Source organism: Punica granatum, chromosome 2 (genome assembly GCF_007655135.1).
Source record: "Punica granatum isolate Tunisia-2019 chromosome 2, ASM765513v2, whole genome shotgun sequence".
Classification (NCBI taxonomy): Eukaryota; Viridiplantae; Streptophyta; class Magnoliopsida; order Myrtales; family Lythraceae; genus Punica; species Punica granatum.
Window position 1 is genome coordinate 42,222,753 of NC_045128.1, and position 12,644 is coordinate 42,235,396.

At 41.6% G+C, this 12,644-nt stretch overlaps 2 protein-coding genes across 5 annotated transcripts; both read left to right on the forward strand.

Moving 5' to 3' along the window:
- Nucleotides 1–1,845: 1,845 nt before the first annotated feature.
- LOC116196544 (protein argonaute 16) lies at nt 1,846–8,952 on the forward strand. 4 transcript variants are annotated; one of them, XM_031526318.1, is made up of 23 exons: nt 1,846–2,051; nt 2,759–3,002; nt 3,122–3,324; nt 3,415–3,624; nt 3,698–3,834; nt 3,921–4,018; nt 4,112–4,209; nt 4,288–4,456; nt 4,557–4,673; nt 4,745–4,852; nt 4,937–5,017; nt 5,136–5,249; nt 5,343–5,508; nt 5,589–5,701; nt 5,805–5,942; nt 6,021–6,151; nt 6,596–6,661; nt 6,927–6,990; nt 7,383–7,494; nt 7,606–7,679; nt 7,939–8,033; nt 8,174–8,205; nt 8,329–8,952. In XM_031526318.1, the coding sequence occupies exons 2-23, from the start codon at nt 2,781–2,783 to the stop codon at nt 8,475–8,477; spliced, it is 2,697 nt and encodes an 898-aa protein (XP_031382178.1). In that variant the 5' UTR covers nt 1,846–2,051; nt 2,759–2,780; the 3' UTR covers nt 8,478–8,952. The 4 variants fall into 4 exon arrangements, with proteins under 4 accessions (XP_031382178.1, XP_031382179.1, XP_031382180.1 ...); XM_031526319.1 differs by having other exon boundaries at nt 2,775–3,002; XM_031526320.1 differs by having other exon boundaries at nt 2,778–3,002.
- Nucleotides 8,953–9,910: 958 nt separating this feature from the next.
- LOC116196545 (ethylene-responsive transcription factor 3-like) lies at nt 9,911–11,042 on the forward strand. The gene has a single exon (XM_031526323.1). It carries the CDS (start codon nt 10,045–10,047, stop codon nt 10,678–10,680), a length of 636 nt encoding a protein of 211 aa, XP_031382183.1. The 5' UTR covers nt 9,911–10,044; the 3' UTR covers nt 10,681–11,042.
- The last annotated feature ends 1,602 nt before the right edge of the window (nt 11,043–12,644 follow it).

Sequence of the window (12,644 nt, forward strand, 5' to 3'; positions counted from 1 at the left end):
TAGACAATTTTTAATTTTTTGTTCGAGTCACTGCACTACGAATTTATTAAAACAAAATCGATTTCAATTACAATATGAATGTGTTTTAAATATATTTTAATATTACAGAATTTTAACATAACAAAATAGATCAAAAACGCGTGCCTCACACAGGTAAGTGCTAGTTCAATTAGAACGCATGTTAATAATAAATTGAACTCATAGTAACCTTATAAATTTTGATATACATATATTTTGATTAGTTATTATCAACACTTGCTGAATAATTAGGCTTTCAGGGCTTCTCTGCCACTTAGCTTAGCCATCTAGACTGTCGCCTCAACCTTCCCACGGGCCTAGTGAGCCGGACCGGAAGGCCACGTCGATGGATGGGGGAGATGCTCTCGTTTGTTGCTTAAATTATTTCACTCCCATCTGATATTTTGGATTCCGCAGTGTTAAGTTGCGTTTGGTTTCATAGTAGGATTTTAAAATCAGATTTTGATTTTGATTTTGAGTGGTATAAATGAGGCCCACCTTTGACTTTGTATGTGTTATGTTGTTTTGTTGAGGAAAAAAGTGGTATAAATGGGGCCCACTCTTTGACTTTGTATGAGTTATTTTGTTTTGTAATGGGTAGAGTTAAAGTTAGAATTGTGATTCTAAAATACCATGGGAAACCAAACAGGCCCTAAGAGTTTCTGGCTATCAACGAGATTAATAACGTGTTTGGATAGGAGGGAAAGGGAGGGGACGGAAGGAAAAGTTGTATGGGATTTGTAAAAGATTCTTTCCCATATAAAATCCCCTCCTCTTCCTTTCATTTCCTTCGGTTTCCCTCCATCCAAACAGACTATAAAAATTCTTCTCCAAGTGAAAATTGAAACTGCAATATGACTGCATGTTGGTGCATGGCCAGAAGGTATGCTAGTATATGATAAGCTGGTGTCGACTCGTTCAGAAGATAACAAGCTTCCGCTATGAAATGCATTTGGGTAATCGAAAATTTGTCCGAGTGCTCAAGTTTGTATGCACCAATCTAAAATTAACTTATAGAGAGACTTATGAGCAAGGAGTGAATAACAATAGGGAATGTATCCCATTTCTGTCGTCCACCATGATCATTACCTTGGTTGAATTAGAGCTGGAATTCATATCCGAAGGCGACGTATTACTATGGTACATTGCTTTCTATTAACACGTAAATTTAACTTTATTTTATATTTTTGAGCAAGATAAACCGATTATAGGTTAATGCGTTCACCAGGGGAAAAGAAGCAAAAGGATGGCTGCCCACGATTGCTCTAGTATGTTTCATCCAAGGCGACCAAACACCGGCAAGTGGTTGATCGACAAAAAAATTGCAGCGAGACGATGCAAGTGTCTCTTGGTCCCATGCTTTATTATAAGTGGGTCTATCGAGGGAGACGCCCGACCACATTAGTCGTCGCACTCTATGGAATTCGAAGGAATAAACTTTCATATATCATATACGTATCATAGCATATACATGAATATGGAAATGGAGGTGGCAATATCCGTGACCTTCGCTCAGCCAAGCTAATATCCAAACAGAGACGGGCTTCAAAAGTGGGGCCTGGGCCTGACCCGGGGGAAAGAAATTTGGGCCTAACGGGCCAACGAAAAATTCACGGTGCGCCTCGGAGAACAGCGCGCAAGTGGGTCCCTAGACAGCATTCGGCCGGGTGGTCGGGATGTCATTGGTCAACGCCGATGGAGGGAGACGAAAAATTGGGTCGCCCAATAATTTTTCGGCCTCGCGTGGCGTCGCGCGAGAAAATTAGAAAAATTCTCAGAAAAAGCAATCGAATATTTCCCGCAGGGAAAATCATTTTTCTTTTTCATCTTTATTTTTTTTAATTTTTTTTTGCAAGTGAAAATATATTTATTTATTCTTCCCTCCGTCACTCGGTTTTCAGTCTGGTTTCCCTCCCATTCTCTGTTCCTCCTCCTCCTTCGAGTAGTCCAGGAGGCAGGAGCGACTCACTCTCACTTGCTCCTTCTTCTCGCTCTGCAAACCCTAGAGGAGGCCAGCTCACTGGTTTCATTTCGTAAGTTCTCTCTCATTCTCCGTCGAATTGTGCTTTAGTTCAGTGCGGGCTTTGGTTCAGCTCTCCGATACTCTAGCCATGCTGCCACCATGGTTGCATTGAACCTCCCTGTAGCTTTGAGACTTTCATGCAGTTTATCGGCGAGATTTCGCCGCCAAAAGCATCTAGCCCTGCCGGCATTAGATTTTTGTGGCTCTCCCCTCCCCCCCCGCTGCATTGCTCGCTACAATCACTCCGCATGGGCGTGTAGCGAACCTACGCAGTATATAAATATTTGTGCGTGTATGCATATCATCTATGCCTTTTTATTTACAAGTTCCGTTTCCAGTAGAAATCTTAATTGATCTTTACGTATTTATGTTACGTTACATGAAATTTATAAATGGTTGATTTCATGGTAGAATTATCTGAGTCCAAGGAATGTGCCACTTTATATTTTGAATTGTCAAAATGAGAAAACACTTTTTGATAAAAAGGAAGAAAGAGAAGATGAACAAGTACCGTTTTCCTATTTTTCATGCACTTCTTGATGATTTTTTCCTGTTTATGCAATGCAAGTATGTGGGGTCTAGTCTTGTTTGCTCGACAACCTTATCTTTTATTATTTTCACAGGGGATTGAATCCGTTTGCAGTTACGAGACATCCTTAGGGATGCAAGAATCCTTGTAGTAATTGTTTTGTTATTTTGTGCCTCTCTGAATTCTAGATTTGTTGGGTTCCAGTAGAAGATGGACAAGGGAGGTTCCCCTGACAAAGCGGAAGCAAATCCAATTCTGCCAGTGACATCTCCAAATGCAGCATCAACTGTGGAGTTTGAAGGCTCAAATCCTCCAAAATTTTCTATAATCAACAGGAGTGGAACAGGAACTTCTGGAAAACGCGTAGCCCTACTTGCTAACCACTTTAAAGCCAACATCAATGTTCCAGATGCTGTGTTTTACCAGTATAATGTATGTTTCACTTCTATCACTGGCTGTTGCCCTTGAGATTGATCATATTCTATATAACTTACCTTAAGAAAACATCGTTACATGTTATTGTTCAACACATTGGGCAACCCCTTCTGTAGGTGACTATTTTACAAGATAACAAAAAGGTCGAAGGCAAGGGTATCAGCAGGAAAATTATTGATAGACTCTACAGAACGTACCATTCTGAACTCGCTAATAGAAGTTTTGCTTATGATGGAGAGGGAATTCTGTATACAGGTGGCCAGCTGCCACAAAATAGGTTTGAATTCACAGTGGTGCTTGAGGAATCTTTTGTGGGGCGGTAGGTATAGACGGCTATCTTCTTTTTCATGTTAGAATTTTAGAAATTGCTCAATTACTGATTGCGTGCTTCATCACTTGCTGATGGAAGTGGGAGTGGGGATGGTGAGAGTCCTGGCAGTCCTATTAAGCGCTCAAGGCAGTCTTTTCAATCGAAAACTTTTAGTGTGGAAATAAGCTATGCTGCCAGCATACCTTTGAAGTCTATCGCCCTAGTCCTAAGAGGAGCAGCAGCAGAACATGATTCTTTTGATCCTCTCCGTGTGCTTGCTGTTGTGCTGAGGCAGGAAGCAGCAAACAGGTATATTTGTTGTGGTTCTTGCTTCATGTTTTATCTTGTTCAGTTATTTACTGAAGAAGGTGCTGAATGGCAGAGGATGCCTCCTGGTGCGGCAGTCGTTTTTCCTGTATGATTCAGCAAACACCGTTGATGTTGGAGGAGGTGTTACTGGCATCAGAGGGTTTCATTCCAGTTTTCGTACAACTCAGGGTGGTTTGTCCCTCAATATGGGTAGAGCTCCGTTCATGCATTACTGTCAATTCTAATTTGAAATTTTCTGTGGAATATTTGGTGATGTTCTATTTTTTTGGATGAAGATATGTCTACCACAATGATTTTGACTCCTGGACCTGTGATTAATTTTCTTCTGGCAAACCAGAATGTTAAGGAGCCTCGCTATATTGACTGGGCAAAGGTTAACAACTGCTGACTTGATTTTCAATATGTTTGAGTTTTTCCCATTTCCCAGTCTGTGACGCGCTTGACAGCACAACTGTTGAATGTGCAGGCCAAGAAAATGCTGAAGAACATGAGAGTTAAGACTAGTCATCGCAATATGGAATTTAAAATCATAGGTTTAAGTGAGAAGCCATGTAATCAGCAATAGTATGTATACTTGCTGATACTGCTATGATTATGATCCTTTCATGATAATAACTAAATTGCTCTTTCTCCCTCTCACAGTTTCCAGATGAAACCAAGAAATAGTAATGGTGTAGGAGATGGACAAACAATTGAAATTACTGTGAGCGAGTATTTTTCTCAGCACTTGGGCATTGAACTTGAATCTTCTTTATACTTGCCTTGTCTTGATGTTGGCAAATCAAAACGGCCCATTTACTTACCTATGGAGGTAATATTAGTATGGAATCTTAATTTAAGGCCCTGCTTTTATACTTTGTAGATATCGCATATGTGTTTTTCTTACAACTGTTTCACCCTTTTTTCTCCAGCTTTGTTCACTTGTCCCACTTCAAAGGTACAAAAAAGCCTTGTCAGCATTGCAAAGAGCATCTCTGGTAGAAAAATCAAGACAAAAGCCCCCTGAAAGGATGCGGATTCTAAGTGATGTAACTTTTCTTCAGTGGCTGTTTTCTTTTTCTTTGACTATGATGCAGCATTTACCACAATATTCTTCCAGGCCGTGAAAAACTGTCGATACAATGAGGATCCTGTGCTAGTGGATTGTGGTATTTCCATTGCAAAGCATATGACTAAGGTTGAAGGTCGCGTCCTTGAAACGCCAAAGGTACATATATAATAAATATAAATTTTCCCCTGATGGGTGCATGAGTTGCATGACTGACACAGATTGGGAAACTGTCATGGTGAGTATGTTACTAATTTGCAGTTGAAGGTAGGCAATAACAATGAGTGCATCCCTCAAAATGGACGGTGGAATTTCAATCAGAAGGTATGCCTTCTAGATGATATGTTCCTCTCTTTGTGAGTGAGAATCTGAATTTTTCTTTTGCTTTTGCATTAAATTATACCTATAAGTGATCAGCATTTTATCAACTTGTTTCTTGCAGACATTTATACGTCCTATCAAGGTTGACCGTTGGGTAATTGTCAACTTCTCCGCACGCTGTGATACGAGCCGCCTTTCCCGTGACCTTATAGACTGCGGCAGGACAAAGGGCATGGTAAATATCCACTACCACATTGTTGTGCTGATTCATGGTTTTTATGCTTAGCTTGACTGTCCGTCGATCTCCGTCTTTGTCTCATCTATGTAGCAAATTGAATGTCCTGTTGCACTAATTGAGGAAGATCCACAACAAAGAAGAGAGGGCCCTGTTGCAAGGGTCGAAAAGATGTTCGAACTGATTAGAATGAAATTGTCGCGCCCCCCGAAATTCATTCTATGTGCCTTGCCAGAAAGGAAAATTTCAGATATCTATGGTATATACAATTATATTATTTTCTTTGATTATTACTTTGTTTTCAGTACAGAATGAATTTTCTACTTTTGATCTTTTCAGGACCCTGGAAGAAAAAATGTCTTACTGAATTTGGCATTGTTACACAGTGCATTTCCCCTTTGAAGATCAATGATCAATACCTTACTAATGTTCTTCTTAAAATCAACTCAAAGGTAAACTGTGCTTGTCCAAAACCTTGAAACGCATATGCCCTTTATCAATCGTCATTCATTGCGATTTGCTCTAACATATTGTTACCTACATCTTGTTTGATAGCTCGGTGGAATAAATTCTTTGTTGGCCATTGAACATGCTTCATGTATTCCCAAAATAACAGACACCCCAACAATGATTTTGGGGATGGATGTCTCTCATGGCTCCCCTGGTCGATCAGACATGCCATCCATATCTGCGGTATGTGACCATCCTTTTCTCTTCTGATTTTATTTGCATATTGCAGCATTTAATGATGCCACGTCCCAAAAAGTGCAGGTTGTCGGATCTCGATGTTGGCCACTCATTTCACAATATAGAGCTTCTGTAAGAACACAGTCACCCAAGCTGGAGATTATTGATGCTTTATACAAGCCTTTAGCTAATGGGGAGGACGACGGCATCATGAGGTATGTACACATTCCTCTCTACCTTATGAAACTTTTTTGTTTATTAAATCTTGCATATTGGACATGAGTAAATATGTCAGCATGCATATGTTGTCCGACACTTTTTTGCTTTGTTTTGTTTTTTTCAATTTGAAATTTTATTTTGTTTACAATATGAAAGTAACAAAGTATTCAGTGCGAGGAAAAAGGTCTCAGGATGCAACATACCCTTTGATGAGGTCTAGTGTTGCCACACAATTTGATATCTGGCATGTGGATTGCTGAATTTGACATTTTAGTGTGCTTAAGACTTCTGCTTTAATCGTTTACCTGGCCAATTGAAGTCGCCAGATAATTTTGCATTTTTAATGTCCAACTGAACTTGACATTTTACTGATAAGTAGACTCTTCAGCTTAGCCTTTAACTTTTCCCCTGTCCAGTTGAAATCATTCTGTTTGCTGCAGGGAACTGCTTCTGGACTTCTATGAGTCAAGCAAGGGACGCAAGCCAACTCAGATCATTGTGTTCCGGTACCACATCATTGTCTTTTAGATTTTATCAGTTATTTCAATTTGTGCACACCATAAATCATATTGTCAGATGGTTTGAGTTGATGATTACACCGCTCCAGAAGCAAAGTTTTCATTGGATAATATTTTCATGGTAGAGAGTTAGAAAGTATTATTTCTGGGTCTAATCCTCTCTTTTAAAATAAATAATATTGCATATTCAAGAATGAGGATTAAAGCTCTCGTTTCTCTCTCTTTGGTTGTTAACAATCGGCTTCTGTTTTAGTGATGGAGTAAGCGAGACACAATTCAATCAAGTTCTAGACATTGAACTGCAGCAGATTGTAAAGGTGAGGCGGTGGTTTTGTGGTATGCAGTCCTATTTCTGCTTATTCTGTGGGTAAAAAATTCTTGCCCTAACTTGGTAAAATTTGATTTGGTAATTGTCATTGGTGCACCCTTCCTCTTAGTGCTTCGTTGGGCTTCTGGTAAATATCATACCCTCTGCCTTAATAGAATAAGATAGTCTTTCTTATCATAGCTTTGCAACTCACTGAGAATGTACTATGTTGCTCATTTCTTGAAGTAGTTACCATGTTGAAGTTTTAGATATCAAAGTCCAGGTTAAGAATAATTCGCCAAGAAAATTCCAGCGAAAGAATGTCAATGATGGTTTTCACTCCACTTGCTTTTGCAAAGGTATGTCACTGATGCTGATGGGATTCTCTATATATTTCTTCAGGCCTATAATCATCTGGGAGAAACCAGTGTTCCTAAGTTCACGGTGATTGTGGCTCAGAAGAATCATCATACAAAGCTATTTCAAGCAAATGCCTCTGAAAATGTCTCCCCTGGTCTGTGTTCTTTTAATAGCTTAAGGTCAACCCATTCATTTATTCTAGTACATAATCCCCTCATCTCACCCCACCTCTTCTCTCTCTCTCTCTCTCTCTCTCTCTCTCCAGGGACAGTAGTGGACACAGAAATTGTGCATCCAAGAAACTACGACTTCTACATGTGCTCTCACGCAGGAAGTATTGTAAGCTGCCCCATTTCTTTTCTGATGAGTATCTTGTCCACGCATTTTAATCTTATTGCATCTTCAGATGCTAAAAAATGGTACCATGTAAAGGCAAACATCTAGCATTGATATTTTGCTTGAGTATCTAATTTATATCTTTTTATCTTAAAGATCTAATGCTTTTGCTACTAGACTAGGCTGGCATTGACGAAGCTTATAAGTCGTTCCTTCCCTCTCAATTGTGGGAGTTAAACAAATATTGCCTCCAAAACTGTAGGGAACTTCTAGGCCAGCACACTATCACGTCTTGATTGATGAGAATGGTTTCTCTGTGGACGAGTTGCAAAATCTAATCCATTCACTATCATATGTGTAAGTTCCATTCTCATCTCTCTCTGTCTCTCTCTTGCCCATGTTGGTAAACTTTCCCTTCTCATCGATCAATTTCCAGTCCTCTAGCAGCCTAGCTTCTCTTTGACAAATGGGTGCCATATTTGTCTTAAAAACTGCAGGTACCAGAGGAGTACCAGTGCAATCTCAATTGGTAACTATTGGCATATATTTCAACTTCTTTTCAGTTAAGCCTTCCAGTATCCAACCATTTAGATGGGTCTAATAATCATTCTTCTACCGCATTTTTTCTTGTTTTCTCCTTTTCTTTATGCAGTGGCTCCCATATATTATGCACATCTCGCTGCAAGACAGATGGGGCAGTTTGTAAAATTCGAGGATCTATCAGAAACTTCATCTGGAGGTCCAATCCCCGAGCTACCGAGGTTGCACGAGGAAGTTGAAAGTTCCATGTTCTTCTGTTAAGGTGCTTTCTTTCTGCTCTCTCTATTGTATATACAGAGATATCAAAATGTAAATGTCAGGTAACATTTGCATATATCATGGGAAGTAAGTCTCCGGAACCCAACCTCAAGGCGGTTTAAATCACTTAGGTGTAGGAGTCACTAGAACCGCTCTGTTTGTCACTCAGAAATTCTTTTGGACCACATCCTGGGTGCTAGGAACAGGATTTTATTGGCGGGTTAAGTGTTCTTGGAATTATATCAATCTCCCACCACTGGGCAGGGAAATTGAAATGCATCGGATGCTGCAATGTGGGAACTTCTGATCCTTTTTTTTTTTTTTGCTGGGTTACAAATGTTTGCTTTCCTGTTATAAAACTCCGTGGCAGGATGTTGAGATCCGTGGTTAACTCTCTATTCAGTTCCATTACAAATGTTAGCTTTCCCGTTACATTTTGCAGCTGCATGAAATATACCATTCCATAAAATTTTACCAATTATACAAGCTCCGACGTCAAATCTAATTTCCGAGATATTCTCTTTGTGGGTCTGATGCACGTATAGATTTGGGGGGGACCCAAAGCTTTTCTTTCTTGTGGGGCGTTGCTTGCGGCCTCAGCTCGAGAGGGAGTTTGATGAGGGGGAATTGTCTATCGAGATTGATGCGTACCGTACAAGCTACTCGGCAATTGTAATTGGTGGCGGAACAATATAAAAAAGACACCTCAGTAGTTGCTACTGGACCTGAACAAGGCTGCCGCTTGCTGGCCATTGCCCCCAAGAAAGCAACCGCAACCAATCGGCAATTGGTTGGTCGGTCGACACGGTTATGATTTTTTTACGGTGGACATGAATTTGAATCTCTGGTTCAAGGAAGTTCTACCATCACTGCGTATGTTCACCATCCAATGGTCTAGACTCTAGATTCGAACCACTTGAAAAAATTTATCGAATTCAATATAAGTAATGATCACTTTAATCGATCGTATTTCATTATATTTTTTGTATTAGGAGGACTATCCAATTATCAAGTTGGTGAAATTACACTTGTTTGGACTTCAGCTTCGACTCCCATGGTAGATAACACAAAAGCCATTTAGGATTGTGGGTCATGGATGGTTATCGGTCATAAAGGGGTGAATTATAGAGAATTATTATATAAAATTCTTACATAATAATTATTCCTAACTATTCATTAAGCTCGCAATTCGAGTAACTCGTAGAAGTTATTTCCTCGAACAAGTTCGCTACCAAGTATCAACCAGGTCTTCCAGTTTGTGTTGTAGGAGCTTGGATGAGTTGTTAGATAAATGATTTTAACCAGACATGACATAGTTAGAAGTTTCAATCCAGGATTAATTGGAATTACTCTGATTGAGTTTTCCTATGCAATTTCATTTGAATATCCATCGGTTCAGTGGAATATAGAAAGTGAAAGGAAGGAAGAAACCGAGTAACTGAGCAAACAATTATCCCTCTTCTCTTCCAATTCCCTCCCATCATTAACAACAAACAACAGTAAGAATCCTAACAAGGAGAGAGGCATTTCTCCCTCCTCCCTTCCTTCTTCCCTCCCTAGCCCCCGCCCCATGCCCCGGGCCAGGCCCCACGCCGCTGCCAATCGGGAGCCGCTGCAGGAGGCCATCCGATACAAGGGCGTCAGGAAGCGCCCTTGGGGCAAGTTCGCCGCCGAGATCCGCGACCCCGTCGAGAAGACCCGCCTCTGGCTCGGCACCTTCGACTCCGCCGAGGCCGCCGCCCGCGCCTACGACGCTGCCGCCAGGTCCCTCCGCGGCGTCCACGCCAAGACAAATTTCCCCCTCGATTCGGTCCTTGACCCTTCATTCGGCTCGTCTGAGCTCGAGGCTGCCGCCGCCAGGCGCACCTCCAGCAGCCTCAGCAGCACCGCGGAGTCGTTCGGCGCGCCCAGGACTTTTAATCACCACGCCGGCTGCAGCAGTAGCAACAACAACCTCCCGCAGGCGGCAATAACCCGACCGCCAGCTCGGCCTCCTACCGTTGCGGATGACTGCCGCAGCGACTGCGATTCCTCATCCTCCGTCGTGGATGACGACGTGGATGATCGGTGCATCACGATGATGACGTTCCACCGCCCGGCCTTTCCATTCGATCTAAACCTCCCGCCGCCATTGGATTACAATCACGACGGGGCTGATGACCCGGACAACATCGACGATCTTCACGCCACCGCTCTATGCCTCTGACATTCGAAATTCCAGCCACTGTGATAGAAATGGATTCATATTTAATTTTTAAAAATGTCCAATCTTTCTTATGCTTCCCCTTCTTCAAGGGGGAAAAAATGGGGGCTTGTTAGATTAGGTGAACGAGATCTACACGAAGAAGCTCTTGAATCCGGAAGCTTAATTTACGAGCTCGGGTTTTAGGACGCTTAAGGAGTTTGTGATCTGGGATTTCTTCGACTTCTAGGAAGGGCTGTCCTGTGATGAATAATTTATCAAGTCTCCGATTTGATCGGCGAAATTAAGATCCCATCGCTGCTCTGTACAAAAAATTACAACGGAACTAAGAAGAGATCAATTGAATTGTACCGATTTTCAGTATCCCTCCTTTATTTCTCTCCAAATTTCTTTGCTTTCTTCTTCTTCTTCGTCGCTGCATTGCATTTTGGATGATGAGGCTGCATTGTCTGAAAGCTTGCCAGGGTTCATCCGCTTCTTATGGTGTTGTTATCCGATATCGATGCTGGAAATTTTAGGCACTGATGTGAGTCGAGGAGTGAAATCGGGCTATAGTCGTCTTGCTGACTTCTGTTCTGCTGCAATCTCAGTGGCAAGCAGTGGCTGAATAAGCAATTCAGTATGATATCATTCAACCTTTAGTTGCCGCATATCTACTGTGCGGCGAAGCCGAGAATTGCTTTGTCAAGCACGTAGAAACCTGAGGCGATTCATCGTTAGAGCTTGTCCGAGTAATTATTCTTCGATTTCTGTGGACTTGTTCCCTTTTGTTTGTGTATATCGATCTAGCAAAGATAACTGCCGTCGTGAATCGAATGGGATGTATGACTGTGAGGTGACCGATCTATATTGGACATCAGAGGTCCCCAAGCTCTTCTCTCTCTACCTGTGTTTCAGCTGTAGGAATCGCTCCGTCTTAAGACAAGCTCCGCCCTTTATAACATCTGTCACTATCAACCTCGAAGTCGTCCTATCAACTCGATCAGTGGGGCGTGAGATTAACTGACTGGAAGTTGATCCAACCGGCTCCCGGGCTGGAAGTGATGGTCACTTGGAACCGACCTAGATTACCCTTTGATTGGAACATTTCTATTGTAGAGGGTTTGTTCTCCTACCCGGATGGCTAATTAGCGCCTTCCTTAAAATTAAGGGGGAGGAATTGAAAGGAGTGCTGCCTGCAGACACTTCATATCATCTTCTTCCCTGATTTGCATTGTTTTCTTTCTACTTCTGTTGTGCTGTGAATAGCGATGTGCTGCCTGGACATTTTAAAGACACTCGACACTCGCATGGACATTTTAAGACACTGGACATTTCCAAACTAGATAGGATCATGAATTTGCTGAATATTATAATGCTTTGCACAACTTTGATCTCTCTCTCTCTCTCTCAATCACACTTTGTGATCGCCGATGAGGTACCATTCAGTGAAGATGCAGGAACATTCTCTTCGCCAGATGACCTTCGTCAGGATTCTTAGACACCATGCTCCTGCTTGATTGTCCTTGACTCATGATTCTGAGTCATAGCTCAAACAAAGATCATATTATGATCCGATCGGTTTTGTTCCAGTTTCAGATGAGTTAGATCTTCTACTGGGGAATAAAAAGGGGGCCCTAAAGCTAAATTTTTTTCGCTGAATAAAAAAAGCCGGGAGAGGGAGACCAGCGTGCCCGAATAAGTAAAGGACTTGGTGAGACATAGCCCACCTAAGTCACCATGACCCCACCAAAGCGCACAGTGGATCAGAACAGTTTTCATAGGGTTGAAGACAATAGTCTACTGACGCAAGCGTTTTTCGTGTTTAAGTCGAGTTTCGACCTCTTGACCTCTCCTTTGGAAGACGAAGTCCGTTACAAACTGGGCTATCACTTGTGGTACCCTGCAGCTAAATTAACAATAGCTATGGTTTGATATAAAATTGCAGGATGAAGCCACGCACATAATAGTTATTTTGGGGAAATTCA